The sequence below is a fragment of the Phalacrocorax carbo genome, unplaced genomic scaffold, assembly GCF_963921805.1.
Source record: "Phalacrocorax carbo unplaced genomic scaffold, bPhaCar2.1 SCAFFOLD_223, whole genome shotgun sequence".
Classification (NCBI taxonomy): Eukaryota; Metazoa; Chordata; class Aves; order Suliformes; family Phalacrocoracidae; genus Phalacrocorax; species Phalacrocorax carbo.
In genome coordinates, this window is record NW_026990503.1 from 16385 (window position 1) to 29808 (window position 13424).

The 13424-nt window shown below is 61.8% G+C and overlaps 2 protein-coding genes and 8 non-coding genes across 10 annotated transcripts; 5 read left to right on the plus strand and 5 right to left on the minus strand.

Annotated features, from left to right (window-relative positions):
- Nucleotides 1-434: 434 nt before the first annotated feature.
- TRNAE-CUC (transfer RNA glutamic acid (anticodon CUC)) lies at nucleotides 435-506 on the plus strand. Its single transcript has one exon. It is a non-coding gene; the product is annotated as a tRNA-Glu (tRNA).
- A 218-nt stretch (nucleotides 507-724) lies between these two features.
- On the minus strand, nucleotides 725-798 carry TRNAT-AGU (transfer RNA threonine (anticodon AGU)). Its single transcript has one exon. It is a non-coding gene; the product is annotated as a tRNA-Thr (tRNA).
- Nucleotides 799-1019: 221 nt separating this feature from the next.
- TRNAD-GUC (transfer RNA aspartic acid (anticodon GUC)) lies at nucleotides 1020-1091 on the plus strand. The gene has a single exon. It is a non-coding gene; the product is annotated as a tRNA-Asp (tRNA).
- Nucleotides 1092-2883: 1792 nt separating this feature from the next.
- Nucleotides 2884-2955, minus strand: TRNAM-CAU (transfer RNA methionine (anticodon CAU)). Its single transcript has one exon. It is a non-coding gene; the product is annotated as a tRNA-Met (tRNA).
- A 253-nt stretch (nucleotides 2956-3208) lies between these two features.
- Nucleotides 3209-3280, minus strand: TRNAA-CGC (transfer RNA alanine (anticodon CGC)). The gene has a single exon. It is a non-coding gene; the product is annotated as a tRNA-Ala (tRNA).
- A 1527-nt stretch (nucleotides 3281-4807) lies between these two features.
- TRNAS-GCU (transfer RNA serine (anticodon GCU)) lies at nucleotides 4808-4889 on the plus strand. Its single transcript has one exon. It is a non-coding gene; the product is annotated as a tRNA-Ser (tRNA).
- Nucleotides 4890-5367: 478 nt separating this feature from the next.
- On the plus strand, nucleotides 5368-5441 carry TRNAN-GUU (transfer RNA asparagine (anticodon GUU)). The gene has a single exon. It is a non-coding gene; the product is annotated as a tRNA-Asn (tRNA).
- Nucleotides 5442-5621: 180 nt separating this feature from the next.
- TRNAG-GCC (transfer RNA glycine (anticodon GCC)) lies at nucleotides 5622-5692 on the minus strand. The gene has a single exon. It is a non-coding gene; the product is annotated as a tRNA-Gly (tRNA).
- Nucleotides 5693-6977: 1285 nt separating this feature from the next.
- On the plus strand, nucleotides 6978-7433 carry LOC135311359 (histone H2B 5-like). Its single transcript, XM_064440502.1, has one exon. It carries the CDS (start codon nucleotides 7028-7030, stop codon nucleotides 7406-7408), a length of 381 nt encoding a protein of 126 aa, XP_064296572.1. The 5' UTR covers nucleotides 6978-7027; the 3' UTR covers nucleotides 7409-7433.
- A 1078-nt stretch (nucleotides 7434-8511) lies between these two features.
- On the minus strand, nucleotides 8512-9080 carry LOC135311358 (histone H2A type 2-C-like). The gene has a single exon (XM_064440501.1). The coding sequence runs from the start codon at nucleotides 9074-9076 to the stop codon at nucleotides 8687-8689; it is 390 nt and encodes a 129-aa protein (XP_064296571.1). The 5' UTR covers nucleotides 9077-9080; the 3' UTR covers nucleotides 8512-8686.
- Between the last annotated feature and the right edge of the window lie 4344 nt (nucleotides 9081-13424).

Sequence of the window (13424 nt, forward strand, 5' to 3'; positions counted from 1 at the left end):
GGGAGGAGACCCCCCCTCGCCCCACCGGCCGCCTTTTAATGCCCCCCAAGGACACCGTTGGCCCCAAGGGCCCGGTGCTGCCTCGGGGTCACCCCGCTGCCCCCCAACGCTCTGGGGTCCTCAGTGGAGGTGCTCTTGTGGCAGATCAACCCACAGGCGTTGAGATCCCGCGTGGAGGCGGCACTTGGGGACACGGTTCGGGGGGTGCGGGGCTCCCGGCTGGCCTCGATGATCTTCGAGCTCTTCCAACCGCAACGATCCCGGGATTCCACGAGTCTAATTCAACGATAAACCCGTGGCTCCCGCTCCGCTGAGGCGGATCCAAAGCGAGCGCGCTGATTGGTCCTTCGGGCCACGCCGCGTAGCCAATAGCATCGCTCCGTTTGGATCCCCCCCGTTTCCAAGCGGCGCGGGGGGCGCAGAGTAGCCAGCGTTCCCTGGTGGTCTAGTGGTTAGGATTCGGCGCTCTCACCGCCGCGGCCCGGGTTCGATTCCCGGTCAGGGAAAGACCGCAATACTTTTTCCCCTCCACCCTTTTTGGCTTTTATTTTTCACCCACCCTCCACCGTTCTCACCCACCCACCCCCCGCTCCCCTCGCCGCCACACCACGGTGCGTGGGGGAATCACGGTGCCTCTTCCCCACGCGTGGGGGGGAGCCGGTTTAAACAAAACAAAACAAAAAAAAAAAAGGGGGTAAATTTAGAAAAATATCGCGATAGAAGGAGGCACCGCTGGGATTCGAACCCAGGATCTCCTGTTTACTAGACAGGCGCTTTAACCAACTAAGCCACGGCGCCGCGCGCTGGGATCCGCCGCTCGCGCCCGCCATCTCCGGCCCCACGGAGGCGGTTTTCCCCGCCCCACACCCCTCCCCTCCCCCCTCGATCCACGCGTGTCCGCGGCTCCTCCCGGCCTCCCGAGCGCGGCGGGGTGCGTGAGGGGGAACCCCCCGACCCGGCACGAGGGGGGTGGGGTTGGATGAAGAGCGGCGGAGGACTCCAGCCCGCCACCATCCTCTTCCTCGTTAGTATAGTGGTGAGTATCCCCGCCTGTCACGCGGGAGACCGGGGTTCGATTCCCCGACGGGGAGAGCGGCCGCGTTTTTACCTCCCCTCCCACACTGGGAAAACGGCGCGTGCGGCCTTTTCACCCCGAGGAACATTATCCCCCTCCCCCACAGGGGCTCCCAGCGGGTTTGTTTCTTTTTTCCCCTAAAGAAAAAAAAATTTTTTTTTAAAAAAAATGTTTTTTTGGTGACGATTTTACGCCGTATCAGGCGCCGCCGGGGTTTAGGGCGGCTGCGGCGCGCCGGACCTGAGGGAGAACTGGCAAGGGCGCGGTCCGCCCCGCCGCCATTCCCTTCCCGTCGCCTACCAGCCAATCAGCGGCGCTCCTCTCGCCCGCCAATCAGAGGGCGGGGCTGGGTTTTGGCGCCAAAGCGGGGACTGGGAGGTTTTGGGGCCGCGGGTTTTTTTTTCCCTCTTATCGCGATATTCCGAAGAAATTGGAATTTTGTACTGAGCGATAACAATAAACCATGGGGTAAAACATAATTTGGCGGCCAGAGAAGGGAGCTGGGAGAGGGGGGAAGGGTTTGTTTTATGACTTTATCCATGAAGAAGAGCTGAGAGAGGATTAAAAGGGAACATCCCACCTCTGTTACCCCAAAAAGCCGGTCCATTCGCTGTGCCCGGGTGCCAAACCCCAAACTCCCCCCCCCCCAGAGCGGGGGGTGTTTCATTTGTTCCGTGTTCACACGTTAATGGGTGCGAGGGGGTGACACCCCCCGCCGAGCTGCGCCCCGTGCCCAGACCTACGAGGTGTCCTAATTAGTTGCAACACCCTAATTAGCTGTTTCCTTGACTATACACTTTATCGCCTCCACTCTCAGTGTCTTCTGAGGCGGGATGTTGGATTTATCGGTCTCTCAGCGCCCTTCATGGATATAAACACAAAACAAATCCTTCCTCCTCTCTCAGTTCCCGTCTCTGGCCACTAAAGTCTGTTTTGCCAAGCTCACATGGTTCATAGTTATGGCATAGTGGAAAATGGCTAAAATTCCATTTTTTTCCGGGATATCGGGGTCGTCCCACGCGGGGACGAGGATTTTATGTGTCACGGAGCTAAATGCGGCCGGTCACGAGCGGAAAATGGAATTTCCTTCTAAGCCACGACGATGAACCATGTGGCAAAACAGAATCTGGCGGCCAGAAAATGGTGCTGAGAGCGGGGGAAGCGTTTGTTTCACGACTATATCCTACAGTTAAACGCGTCAGTCGCGGCTCGTATTCGCACCCAACACCCCATAATTGGGGAGGTTCTTTCTCGTTTCACCATAAAATGCCCGGCTCCCTTTAAATCCGCCACGTGAGCTCCGAGAGTGAGGGGCTTAGTGGAGTGGGGGGTTTTCTGGCCTGTGGGCGTGATTTTTAGTATTATAATGAGGATGGTTTGGCTAAAGGGCACTTAATTTTAGCCCTTATCAACACCCCAATTAATCGTTCTCCATAGATATACACTTTATCACCCCGTTCTCAGCGTCTTCTATCAGCCTCTCAGCTCTTTTATCAGTCTCTCAGCTCTTCTTCACAGATATAGCCATAAAACAAACCCTCCCCCTCTCTCAGCTCCCTTCTCCTGCCGCCAGATTCTGTTTTGCCACGTGGTTCATCGTTATTTCTTAGCGGAAAATTCGATTTCCTTCAGGATATCGCCTCAGAAGACACCGAAAGCTGGGTGATAAGTGTCTCTCTCTGGAGAACAATGAGGGGGGGGATTTGGGAAACTTGGTAGGGGGTTTTTATCCTTGGTGGGGGTTGGAGGGGGGTGTGTGTTGAGATGAAGCAAACGCAGAATTGGGGGGAAGGAAGGAAAAAGGGAATTAGCAGAGGATGGTTTCGATCCATCGACCTCTGGGTTATGGGCCCAGCACGCTTCCGCTGCGCCACTCTGCTTGTTGAAAACCAATGTTTTATTTGGGTTTGATAAACCGTATTTGGAAAGAAAGAGCCCCCCCCCCCCCCGACAGCCGGGCGGAGGCTGGTGGCGGTGCCCCACGGCAGTGGGGGTTGGAGGAGGCGGGATTAGCACCGGAGGAGGCGGGAGGGAAAAAAAAGCGGTTGGGGGGGGTCCCCATTTTCCCCGCTGGGTCCTGATGAGCCCCCCCCCCCCCCAAAATGGTGAAGAGGGCGACCCCTCCCCCGCCAGTGGAGATGCCGGGGATTGAACCCGGGACCTCATACATGCGAAGCATGCGCTCTACCGCTGAGCTACATCCCCGGCACGGGGCCCTGCCCGCCGGCTCCCTTAGCACCGCCTCCAGCCCACGAAACCCCGCCCTCGAGCCCCAAACCACGCCCCGCGGCGTCCCAAACCCCGCCCCCCGGAGACCCAAACCCCGCCCCCACGGAGACCCAAACCCCGCCCCGCGGAGCCCCCAAACCCCGACCCCACGGAGAGCCAAACCCCGCCCCCACAGAGAGCCAAACCCCGCCCCCACGGAGTCCCAAACCCCGCCCCCACGGAGACCCAAACCCCGCCCCCCGGAGACCCAAACCCCGACCCCCCGGAGACCCAAACCCCGACCCCACGGAGACCCAAACCCCGCCCCCACGGAGTCCCAAACCCCGCCCCCACGGAGACCCAAACCCCGCCCCCCGGAGACCCAAACCCCGCCCCCACGGAGAGCCAAACCCCGCCCCCCGGAGACCCAAACCCCGACCGCACGGAGACCCAAACCCCGCCCCCCGGGAGCCCCAAACCCCGCCCCCACGGAGACCCAAACCCCGCCCCCGGAGACCCAAACCCCGCCCCCCGGAGTCCCAAACCCCGTCCCCCGGAGTCCCAAACCCCGCCCCCCCGGGAGCCCCAAACCCCGCCCCCACGGAGCCCCAAACCCCATCCCCACGGAGCCCCAAACCCCGCCCCCACGGAGACCCAAACCCCGCCCCCCGGAGACCCAAACCCCGCCCCCACGGAGACCCAAACCCCGCCCCCCGGGAGCCCCAAACCCCGACCCCACGGAGCCCCAAACCCCATCCCCACGGAGTCCCAAACCCCGCCCCCACGGAGACCCAAACCCCGCCCCCACGGAGAGCCAAACCCCGCCCCGCGGAGCCCCCAAACCCCGACCCCACGGAGCCCCAAACCCCGCCCCCACGGAATCCCAAACCCCGCCCCCCGGAGTCCCAAACCCCGCCCCCCGGAGACCCAAACCCCGACCCCACGGAGACCCAAACCCCGCCCCCACGGAGCCCCAAACCCCATCCCCGGGAGCCCCCAAACTCCGCCCCACGGAGCCCCAAACCCCATCCCCGGAGCCCCAAACCCCGCCCCCCGGGAGACCCCAAACCCCATCCCCAGGAGCCCCAAACCCCGCCCCCGGGAGCGCCCAGGCCCTGCTCCCGAAGCTGACAAACCCCGACCCCCAGAGCCCCAAACCCCGCCCCCCAGGAGCCCCCAAACCCCATCCCCGGGAGCCCCCAAACCCGTCCCCGTTGCGCCCAGGCCCCGCCCCCGAAGCCCCCAACCCCGCCCCCGTTGCGCCCAGGCCCCGCCCCCGAAGCCGACAAACCCCGCCCCCCGGGGAGCCCCCAAACCCCGTCCCTGGAACCCCAAACCCCATCCCCGGAGCCCCTACCCCGTTGCGCCCAGGCCCCGCCCCCGAAGCCCCCAACCCCGCCCCCGTTGCGCCCAGGCCCCGCCCCCGAAGCCCCCAACCCCGCCCCCGTTGCGCGCAGGCCCCGCCCCGCCGAGCCCCGGGCCGAGGGCGCCCCGTAGCGGCGCGGCGGCGGCCCCCGCCCGGCGGACGAGGTGGCCGAGTGGTTAAGGCGATGGACTGCTAATCCATTGTGCTCTGCACGCGTGGGTTCGAATCCCATCCTCGTCGGCTCGCTCACGTTTTGCTCAAAACCTCCCCTTTTTTGTCCTTCCCCACGAGACCCCCCCCTTTTACCTTTCTTAAATCCCCCCCCAATATTTTAGGACAACCCCCCCCTTTCCCCAATGAATTTTTTAAGCCCCTCCCCCCCCCCGCAGGTCTGCGGAAAGAGGTGATCCTGCTCCCCGCGATTCCAACCCCCCCCCCCCCCAAATTCTTGCAGATCCCCCCCAATCCCCCCCCTCATTGTCTCCCCCCCCCCCAGTGCCCTTTTGCACCCCCTCCCCTTTTTTCTTATAGCCACATTTGCACCTCGCGGTGGGGGGAGGGGGGCGGAAGCACCGTCCTATTTCCCACCCCGCGGTCCCCCCTTTTCTCTTTGGGGTGCAGGAATCGCCCCCCCCCCCCCCAATTCCCTCCCTCCCCCCCCACCCCCCGCGGGGGTGCAGCCGGGAGGGGCGGCGGGGGGGGCATCCCGGCACCGCGGGTCTCTGTGGCGCAATCGGTTAGCGCGTTCGGCTGTTAACCGAAAGGTTGGTGGTTCGAGCCCACCCAGGGACGCCGGCGGCACGTGGTCGATCCACGCGGGTTTATTTTCTTTTTATTTTTTAATTCGGGTGGGAGCGGAAAGTTGCGGCGCGATCGTTTTATGTCTTTCAGGTGGAAACTGGGGCTGGAAAAAGGGGTGAAAGACAGTGCGGGGGGAGGGAAAAAAGAAAAAACAGTGGGAAAATGATGAACTGCATTGGCCGGGAATCGAACCCGGGCCTCCCGCGTGGCAGGCGAGAATTCTACCACTGAACCACCAATGCTGCTTCTGCGAGGACTCCAGGAGACCCGAAAGTAAGGTGATTAACCCCAAACCAGCTCCACAGAATCGCAGTATTCTAGAATCATTCAGGTGGGAAAAGAGCTCTAAGATCATCGACTCCAACCCCCAACCCAACCCCAACCCAACCCCCCCCAGACCTCCTAAACCACGTCCCCAACCCCCAACCCAACACCACCAACCCCCAACCCAACGCCGCCAACCCCCAACCCAACGCCGCCAACCCCCAACCCAACGCTACCAACCCCAACCCAACGCCACCAACCACCAACCCAACGCCACCAACCCCCAACCCAACGCCACCAACCACCAACCCAACGCCCCAACCCCCAACCCAACGCCGCCAACCCCCAACCCAACGCCGCCAACCCCCAACCCAACGCCGCCAACCCCCAACCCAACGCCACCAACCACCAACCCAACGCTACCAACCCCAACCCAACACCCCAACCCCCAACCCAACGCCCCAACCACCAACCCAACCCCCCCAGACCTCCTAAACCACGTCCCCAAGCCCCATGTCTACCCGTCAGCCGCCCCCCCGCAGGGCTGGGGACGCCCCCACCGCTCCGGGCAGCCCGTTCCGACCCCGACCGCTCTCGGGTAAAGACATTTTCCCTCAAACCCAACCTAAACCTGCCCTGGCGCAGCTCGAGGCCGTTTCCCCTCGTCCCACCGCTTGTTCCTGGGAGAGACCGACCCCCCCCTCACTCCAGCCCCTCTCAGGGGGCTGCAGAGAGCGAGAAGGGCTCCCCACAGCCCCCTCTTCTCCAGGCTAAACCCCCCCAGCCCCCCCAGCCGCCCCCCAGCACGCGGCTAAAATAAACGCATCAAATCCTCGTCCCCGCGCGAGGTGACCCCGATATCCCGAAGAAAACTGAATTCTTAATTTTTTCCCCTAATCAGGCTGCGGCGCTAATTAAAATGAACAGCGATTTTTGAGGCGGAAAAGGCGCTTTTCCTTGTTTCCCGCCCTCAGCGATTTGAATTTTGCGCGCTCGGCGCTGATTGGCCGCAAGGCAGGCGGGTGGGCGGGGCCGAGCGGGGTCGCGCTACCTCCGAGCGGCGCGATCTGATTGGTTCAACTCATTCCGCCGAGCGCCCAATCAGATCCTGCGCCCTGGAGCCGGTTCATTTGCATGCGGCGGAGGGTGGGGGGGGGGGTGTTCCTCCGCGCGGCGGCTCAGCCAATGGGAGAGCGCGGGTTTGCAATCCCTCATTTGCATAACGGCGCTATAAAAGCGGCGCCGCCCGAGCCGCCCCCTTCACTCCGTTACGGGGCTTGTGCGGTGGCTTCGGGGAGCGATCGACCGCGGCCATGCCCGAACCGGCCAAATCGGCGCCTGCGCCTAAAAAAGGCTCGAAAAAAGCTGTGACAAAGACCCAGAAAAAGGGTGACAAGAAGCGGCGGCGCAGCCGCAAGGAGAGTTACTCCATCTACGTGTACAAGGTGCTGAAGCAAGTGCACCCCGACACCGGCATCTCCTCCAAGGCCATGGGCATCATGAATTCCTTCGTCAACGACATCTTCGAGCGCATCGCGGGGGAGGCCTCGCGCCTGGCGCACTACAACAAGCGCTCCACCATCACCTCGCGGGAGATCCAGACGGCCGTGAGGCTCCTGCTGCCCGGCGAGCTGGCCAAGCACGCCGTCTCCGAGGGTACCAAGGCTGTCACCAAATACACCAGCTCCAAATAAAGCTGCCCGTTTAGGCTCGGCTTAACGCAACGGCTCTTTTTAGAGCCACCCATCTCATTACGAGAGAGCTGACACCGCTGCTGAAACCCGCCCCCCCTCTTTTTCTGCTCTTTCTGAGGATCGGAACGGTTTGTAGATGGCGGGGGGTGTGGGGGAGCTGTCTGTAAAACACTTTTTTTTCTGCTTTTTAACGGAAAAAGGCGGCTTTTGAGCCGCGGTTGGGATTTTCCCCGCGGGCGCGGTTATCGCCGCTGCTTTCCCCTTTAAACCCTTGCTTGGCGCTGATTGGTCCGTCTGAACGCGGACGTCACCGCGGGGGCGGGGCGGGGCGGCGTGGCGGGTTTCTCTCCGGTCCGCCCAGAGGCTATATAAACCCCTCGAGGGGGCGGGGCCGCCTTATTTCGGGCGCGGAGTGAGTGGGGAGCGGTGGGTGCTGCGGGGCCGAGCGCGGCGGGGGGTGCTGCCGGCCCCCCCCGCCCCCAACTCTCCGAGCGATGGTGTCTGACCCCGGGCGTGGGTGTCGCACACCCCGATGACGTGTGCGTGGGTTCAGCGGGGCCGCCTTGCGCGCGGGCTTTTGCCGTTCCGGAGTGTTTGGAGAATCGTCGGCTCTTCTTATATTTTTTAAGTTTCTGGGGCTTTTCTGAACCGCTAAAAACATGAAAAAGCTCGGTTTGATGGAAGTGAAGAACCTTGTTACTGGCTGCTCGACCCCACCAGTGCGGGGTTGCGGGGGGGGGGAGCCGCCCCCACCGTCTTTCCCTATAACGGAGAACGACCGGGTCGCCTTCACGGGGCGGATCCAAACGGCGCGCGGCCATTGGCTGAGCCAATGCATTAGCGGGGCCAATCACTGTGCGGGTAGGAGGCCTCTCCGCAAGGGACTGCCCCGCACGCTCCCAGCCAATAGGTGGCCGCGGCTCGGATCCTTCATTTGCATAACACCCAGCTCCGCTTCTCGGCAGCGCCGGGGCCGACGCGGCCGCGGCAGGGGGTCGCGTTTGCCGCCCCTTCGCCGCTTCCACAGCGGTTTGTTTTAAATAGGTGCTGCCCTGCTTCGTTTGGGGCCGTTTTAATGAGTTTCGGGGTGCTGGCGCTTTAAGCCCGGGTAATTAATAATTTATTAGCGCTCAACCCGCGCCTCCAGCCCTTTTCCTGAAGCGGTGGGTGGCTCTGAAAAGAGCCTTTGGGTTTAAAAAGCAAAGGAAAAAAAAAAAAAAACACACCTAAAAACACCTCAAAGCACCGAACCAGCCCCAAGGCAGCGACTCCGCTGCCTCACTTGCCCTTGGCCTTGTGGCTCTCGCTCTTCTTGGGCAGCAGCACAGCCTGGATGTTGGGCAAGACGCCGCCCTGCGCGATCGTGACGCCGCCCAGCAGCTTGTTGAGCTCTTCGTCGTTGCGAACCGCCAACTGCAGGTGCCGCGGGATAATTCGCGTCTTCTTATTGTCCCTGGCCGCGTTCCCGGCCAGCTCCAGGATCTCCGCCGTCAAATATTCCATAACCGCGGCTAAATAAACGGGGGCTCCGGCTCCGACCCGCTCCGCGTAATTCCCCTTCCTCAGCAAGCGGTGAACTCGGCCTACGGGGAACTGTAAGCCGGCCCGAGACGAGCGCGACTTAGCTTTAGCCCGCGCTTTACCCCCCTGCTTCCCTCGGCCCGACATCTCCGCGCCGTGCCCTCAGCCCCCGCCGCCTACCCTGCCTTTTATACCCTGCCCGGGATCCAAACGGCGCCTTGTGATTGGCTACCGCCCCTCCGGCAGCGGGCCAATGGAACGGCGCCAGCTCCTGGCCAATAGGAGGCGGTCCTTTGGAGCCGCCTCATTTCCATGCGAGGCTCGTTCAAGCTGTAGCTGCGCCTTCGGTTGCTATAAAGCGAGATTTTTAAATTTATTATGCCTGAAAGCGCCTTTTTAATGATCTATTAACGGCTGCGCGCGAGTCCGCCGCGTGCCTGCGGCCAAGCTCTTCCCCCTAAATAACAATATCAACCCATTAATATAATTTAATTTAAAACAACGCACGAAAAGGACGCTCGGAGACGTGACAGTTTATGCTGCGCCGGGCGCGAGGTGGGATATTTCCACAAATCGAGGACACCCACGTGTTCGTTTTTTACATTTTATAGACGAAATTTAAGGCATCACGCCGGTTTAATCCGTAATGATTGACTGAGCATCCCCTTCTCCCATTGGTCTGTATCTTTTCCCTTTAATTGTAAAGGTACCGTGTGATTTTAATCCGCTGCCCGTCCTCAAGAGGAGTGGGGGGGGGGGTCAGTCCTTCTGTCCCTCCGTTGACTCGGGGGTCTCAATCTCCCCCCGCCACAATTCACAGGATCCCAGCCTGGCGGGGGCTGGCAGGGACCCCTGGAGCTCACCCCGTCCCACCCCTGCTGGAGCAGGCACCCCCAGAGCAGGGGCACAGGGCCGCGTCCAGGCGGGGGGTGAATGTCCCCAGGGAAGGGACCCCACAGCCTCTCTGGGCAGCCTGTGCCCCTGCTCTGGCACCCCACAGCAAAGGGGTTTGTCCTCATGTTCAGGGGGAACTTCCCGTGTTCCAGCTTGTGCCCGTGGCCCCTTGGCCTGGCGTTGGGCACCGCTGAAAAGAGCCCGGCCCCATCCCCCTGACACCCACCCCTCAGGTATTTATAGGCACTGATGAGACCCCCCTCAGCCTTCTCCTCTCCAGGCTGAACAAGCCCAGGTCTCTCAGCCTTTCCTCACCAGGGAGATGCTCCAGCCCCTGATCCCCTTGGCAGCTCTGCGCTGGCCTTGCTCCAGCAGCTCCCTGCCCTTCCTGAACTGGGGGGCCCAGAACTGGCCGCAGCCCCCCAGGTGTGCCCTTACTGGGGCAGAGCACAGGGGGAGGAGAACCCCCCTCGCCCCACCGGCCGCCTTTTAATGCCCCCCAAGGACACCGTTGGCCCCAAGGGCCCGGTGCTGCCTCGGGGTCACCCCGCTGCCCCCCAGCACCCCCAGGTCCCCCCCAGCAGGTCCCCCCCAGCCTGTGCTGGTGCGGGGGGCTGTTCCCCCCCGGGGGCAGGACCCGGCACTGGCTCTGGCCGAATCCCACGAGGCTCCCTGGGGCCCAGCTCTCCCGCCTGGCCAGGGCTCGCTGGGCGGCAGCGCGGCCCTCGGGCGCCTCAGCCGCCCCTCCCGGCTCGGTACCGTCAGGAAACCGGCCGAGGGGACGCTCGATCCCGTCATCCAGGTCACCGATGACTCTGTTGAACCCCCTGGCCCCAGCGCAGACCCCTGGGGACCTCCCCTAGTGACAGGCTCCATCCGCACCCTGCCCCGTTGGTCACCACCCTCTGAGCTCTGCTGTTGAGCCCGTTCTCAGCCCACCTCACTGTCCTCTCATCCCACCCACGCTTCCTTAGCTTGCCGACGAGGATGCTGTGGGAGACGGGCCGAATGCCTTACTGATGTCAAGACAGACAACCATTCCCTTCCCCCCAGTTCCGGCCCTTCACCAATTGTCCAGTTTTTCAGCGCCTTCTAGGCCAAATTGTTCCCTTTTCCTTTCCGTGCAGCCGGCGCTGGAACGAAGCAACGCCGGCTTTCCGAAACTCCAAAACCGAGCCTTGGATCGTTCTTTAAACCGGCTTTTACGGCATCAGTCGCAGGACGTTTCCGCTGCTGGTCCTTGAAGTTCATAGAATCATTGAATCATAGCGTCGTTAAGGTCGGGCGAGACCTCCAGGATCATCGTGTTGGCCAAAAAGCGGCTCCGTCGCCCGGCGCGCAACGAGCCAATGGTCGCACGCTCAGGGGAGACGTTGCTGATTTATTTCAGGGTCGCCCAAGGCTGGGCGCTCGGTGGTTTTCCACAAATCAAGCGCCCCGATGCCGGTTACCTCATTAGAGTTGTACAATAAATCCTTACATCTTCCACCTAATTCATGCTGATCAACGTAAGTTATACAATGGCACCGAGTCATTCTTCTTGGCTCCGCTTCGGGTTCCTCCGCGCGTGCTTTCGTCTCCTCAGGGGTCTTTGGTGGCCTTGATGGCTGAGGCTTCGTAACCCCCGGGACACAGGAACACCTTAACACTGTTTCCTCTTAGCAGCCACCGCTCGTTTTTCTTCTAAAAAGAAACGCTTGTCATTAATTACACGAGTGAGCTGACGGCCGAGAGGTCCCGTCCCCAGTCTTACACTGAGTATTAATGATGTTTAATCGAAAAGGAAAGTCTAGATTCTGGTGAACTACACAAATACGGCGCTCCTTGTATCCAAGGGGGGGTTGGTCTCTTACAATCAAGCCCAACCGCCAACATAACAGCCCCAAACGCCAACCCAATGCTGTCAACGGCCAACGCAACACCACCAACCGCCAACCCAATGCCACCAACTTCCAACCCAACGCCACCAACTCAACGCCACCAACCGCCAACCCAATGCCACCAACTTCCAACCCAACCCCACCAACTCAACGCCACCAACCGCCAACCCAATGCCACCAACTTCCAACCCAACCCCACCAACGCAACACCACCAACCGCCAACCCAATGCCACCAACTTCCAACCCAATGCCACCAACTCAAAGCCACCAACCGCCAACCCAACGCCACCAACCCCCAACCCAACTCCACCAACCCAACGCCACCAACTTCCAACCCAACGACACCAACCCAACGCCACCAACCGCCAACCCAACTCCACCAACCCCCAACCCAATGCCACCAACCCAACGCCACCAACCGCCAACCCAACTCCACCAACCCCCAACCCAATGCCACCAACCCAACGCCACCAACCCAACGCCACCAACTTCCAACTCAACGCCACCAACCCAACGCCACCAACTGCCAACCCAACGCCACCAACCCAACGCCACCAACCGCCAACCCAACACCACCAACCCCCAACCCAACGCCACCAACCACCAACCCAACTCCACCAACCCCCAACCCAACTCCACCAACCCCCAACCCAACACCACCAACCCCCACCCCAACTCCACCAACCCCCAACCCAACTCCACCAACCCCCAACCCAACACCACCAACCGCCAACCCAACGCCCCAACCCCCAACCCAACGCCACCAACCCCCAACCTAACGCCACCAACCCCCAACCCAACACCACCAACCCCCAACCCAGCGCCACCAACCCCCAACCCAACGCCACCAACCCCCAACCCAACGCCCCAACCCCCAACCCAACACCACCAACCCCCAACCCAACTCCACCAACCCCCAACCCAACTCCACCAACCACCAACCCAACGCCACCAACCCCCAACCCAACGCCACCAACCACCAACCCAACACCACCAACCCCCAACCCAACGCCACCAACCCCCAACCCAACTCCACCAACCACCAACCCAACGCCACCAACCACCAACCCAACTCCACCAACCACCAACCCAACGCCACCAACCCCCAACCCAACTCCACCAACCACCAACCCAACTCCACCAACCCCCAACCCAACACCACCAACCCCCAACCCAACGCCCCAACCCCCAACCCAACACCACCAACCCCCAACCCAACGCCCCAACCCCCAACCCAACACCACCAACCCCCAACCCAACTCCACCAACCCTCAACCCAACTCCACCAACCACCAACCCAACGCCACCAACCCCCAACCCAACGCCACCAACCCCCAACCCAACTCCACCAACCACCAACCCAACGCCACCAACCCCCAACCCAACTCCACCAATCACCAACCCAACACCACCAACCCCCAACCCAACGCCACCAACCCCCAACCCAACGCCCCAACCCCCAACCCAACACCACCAACCCCCAACCCAACGCCCCAACCCCCAACCCAACACCACCAACCCCCAACCCAACGCCACCAACCCTCAACCCAACTCCACCAACCACCAACCCAACTCCACCAACCCCCAACCCAACGCCCCAACCACCAACCCAGCACCACCAACTACCAACCCAACACCACCAACCACCAACCCAACTCCACCAACCACCAACCCAATGACCCCCACCCCCAACCCAACGCCACCAACTCCCAACCCAACG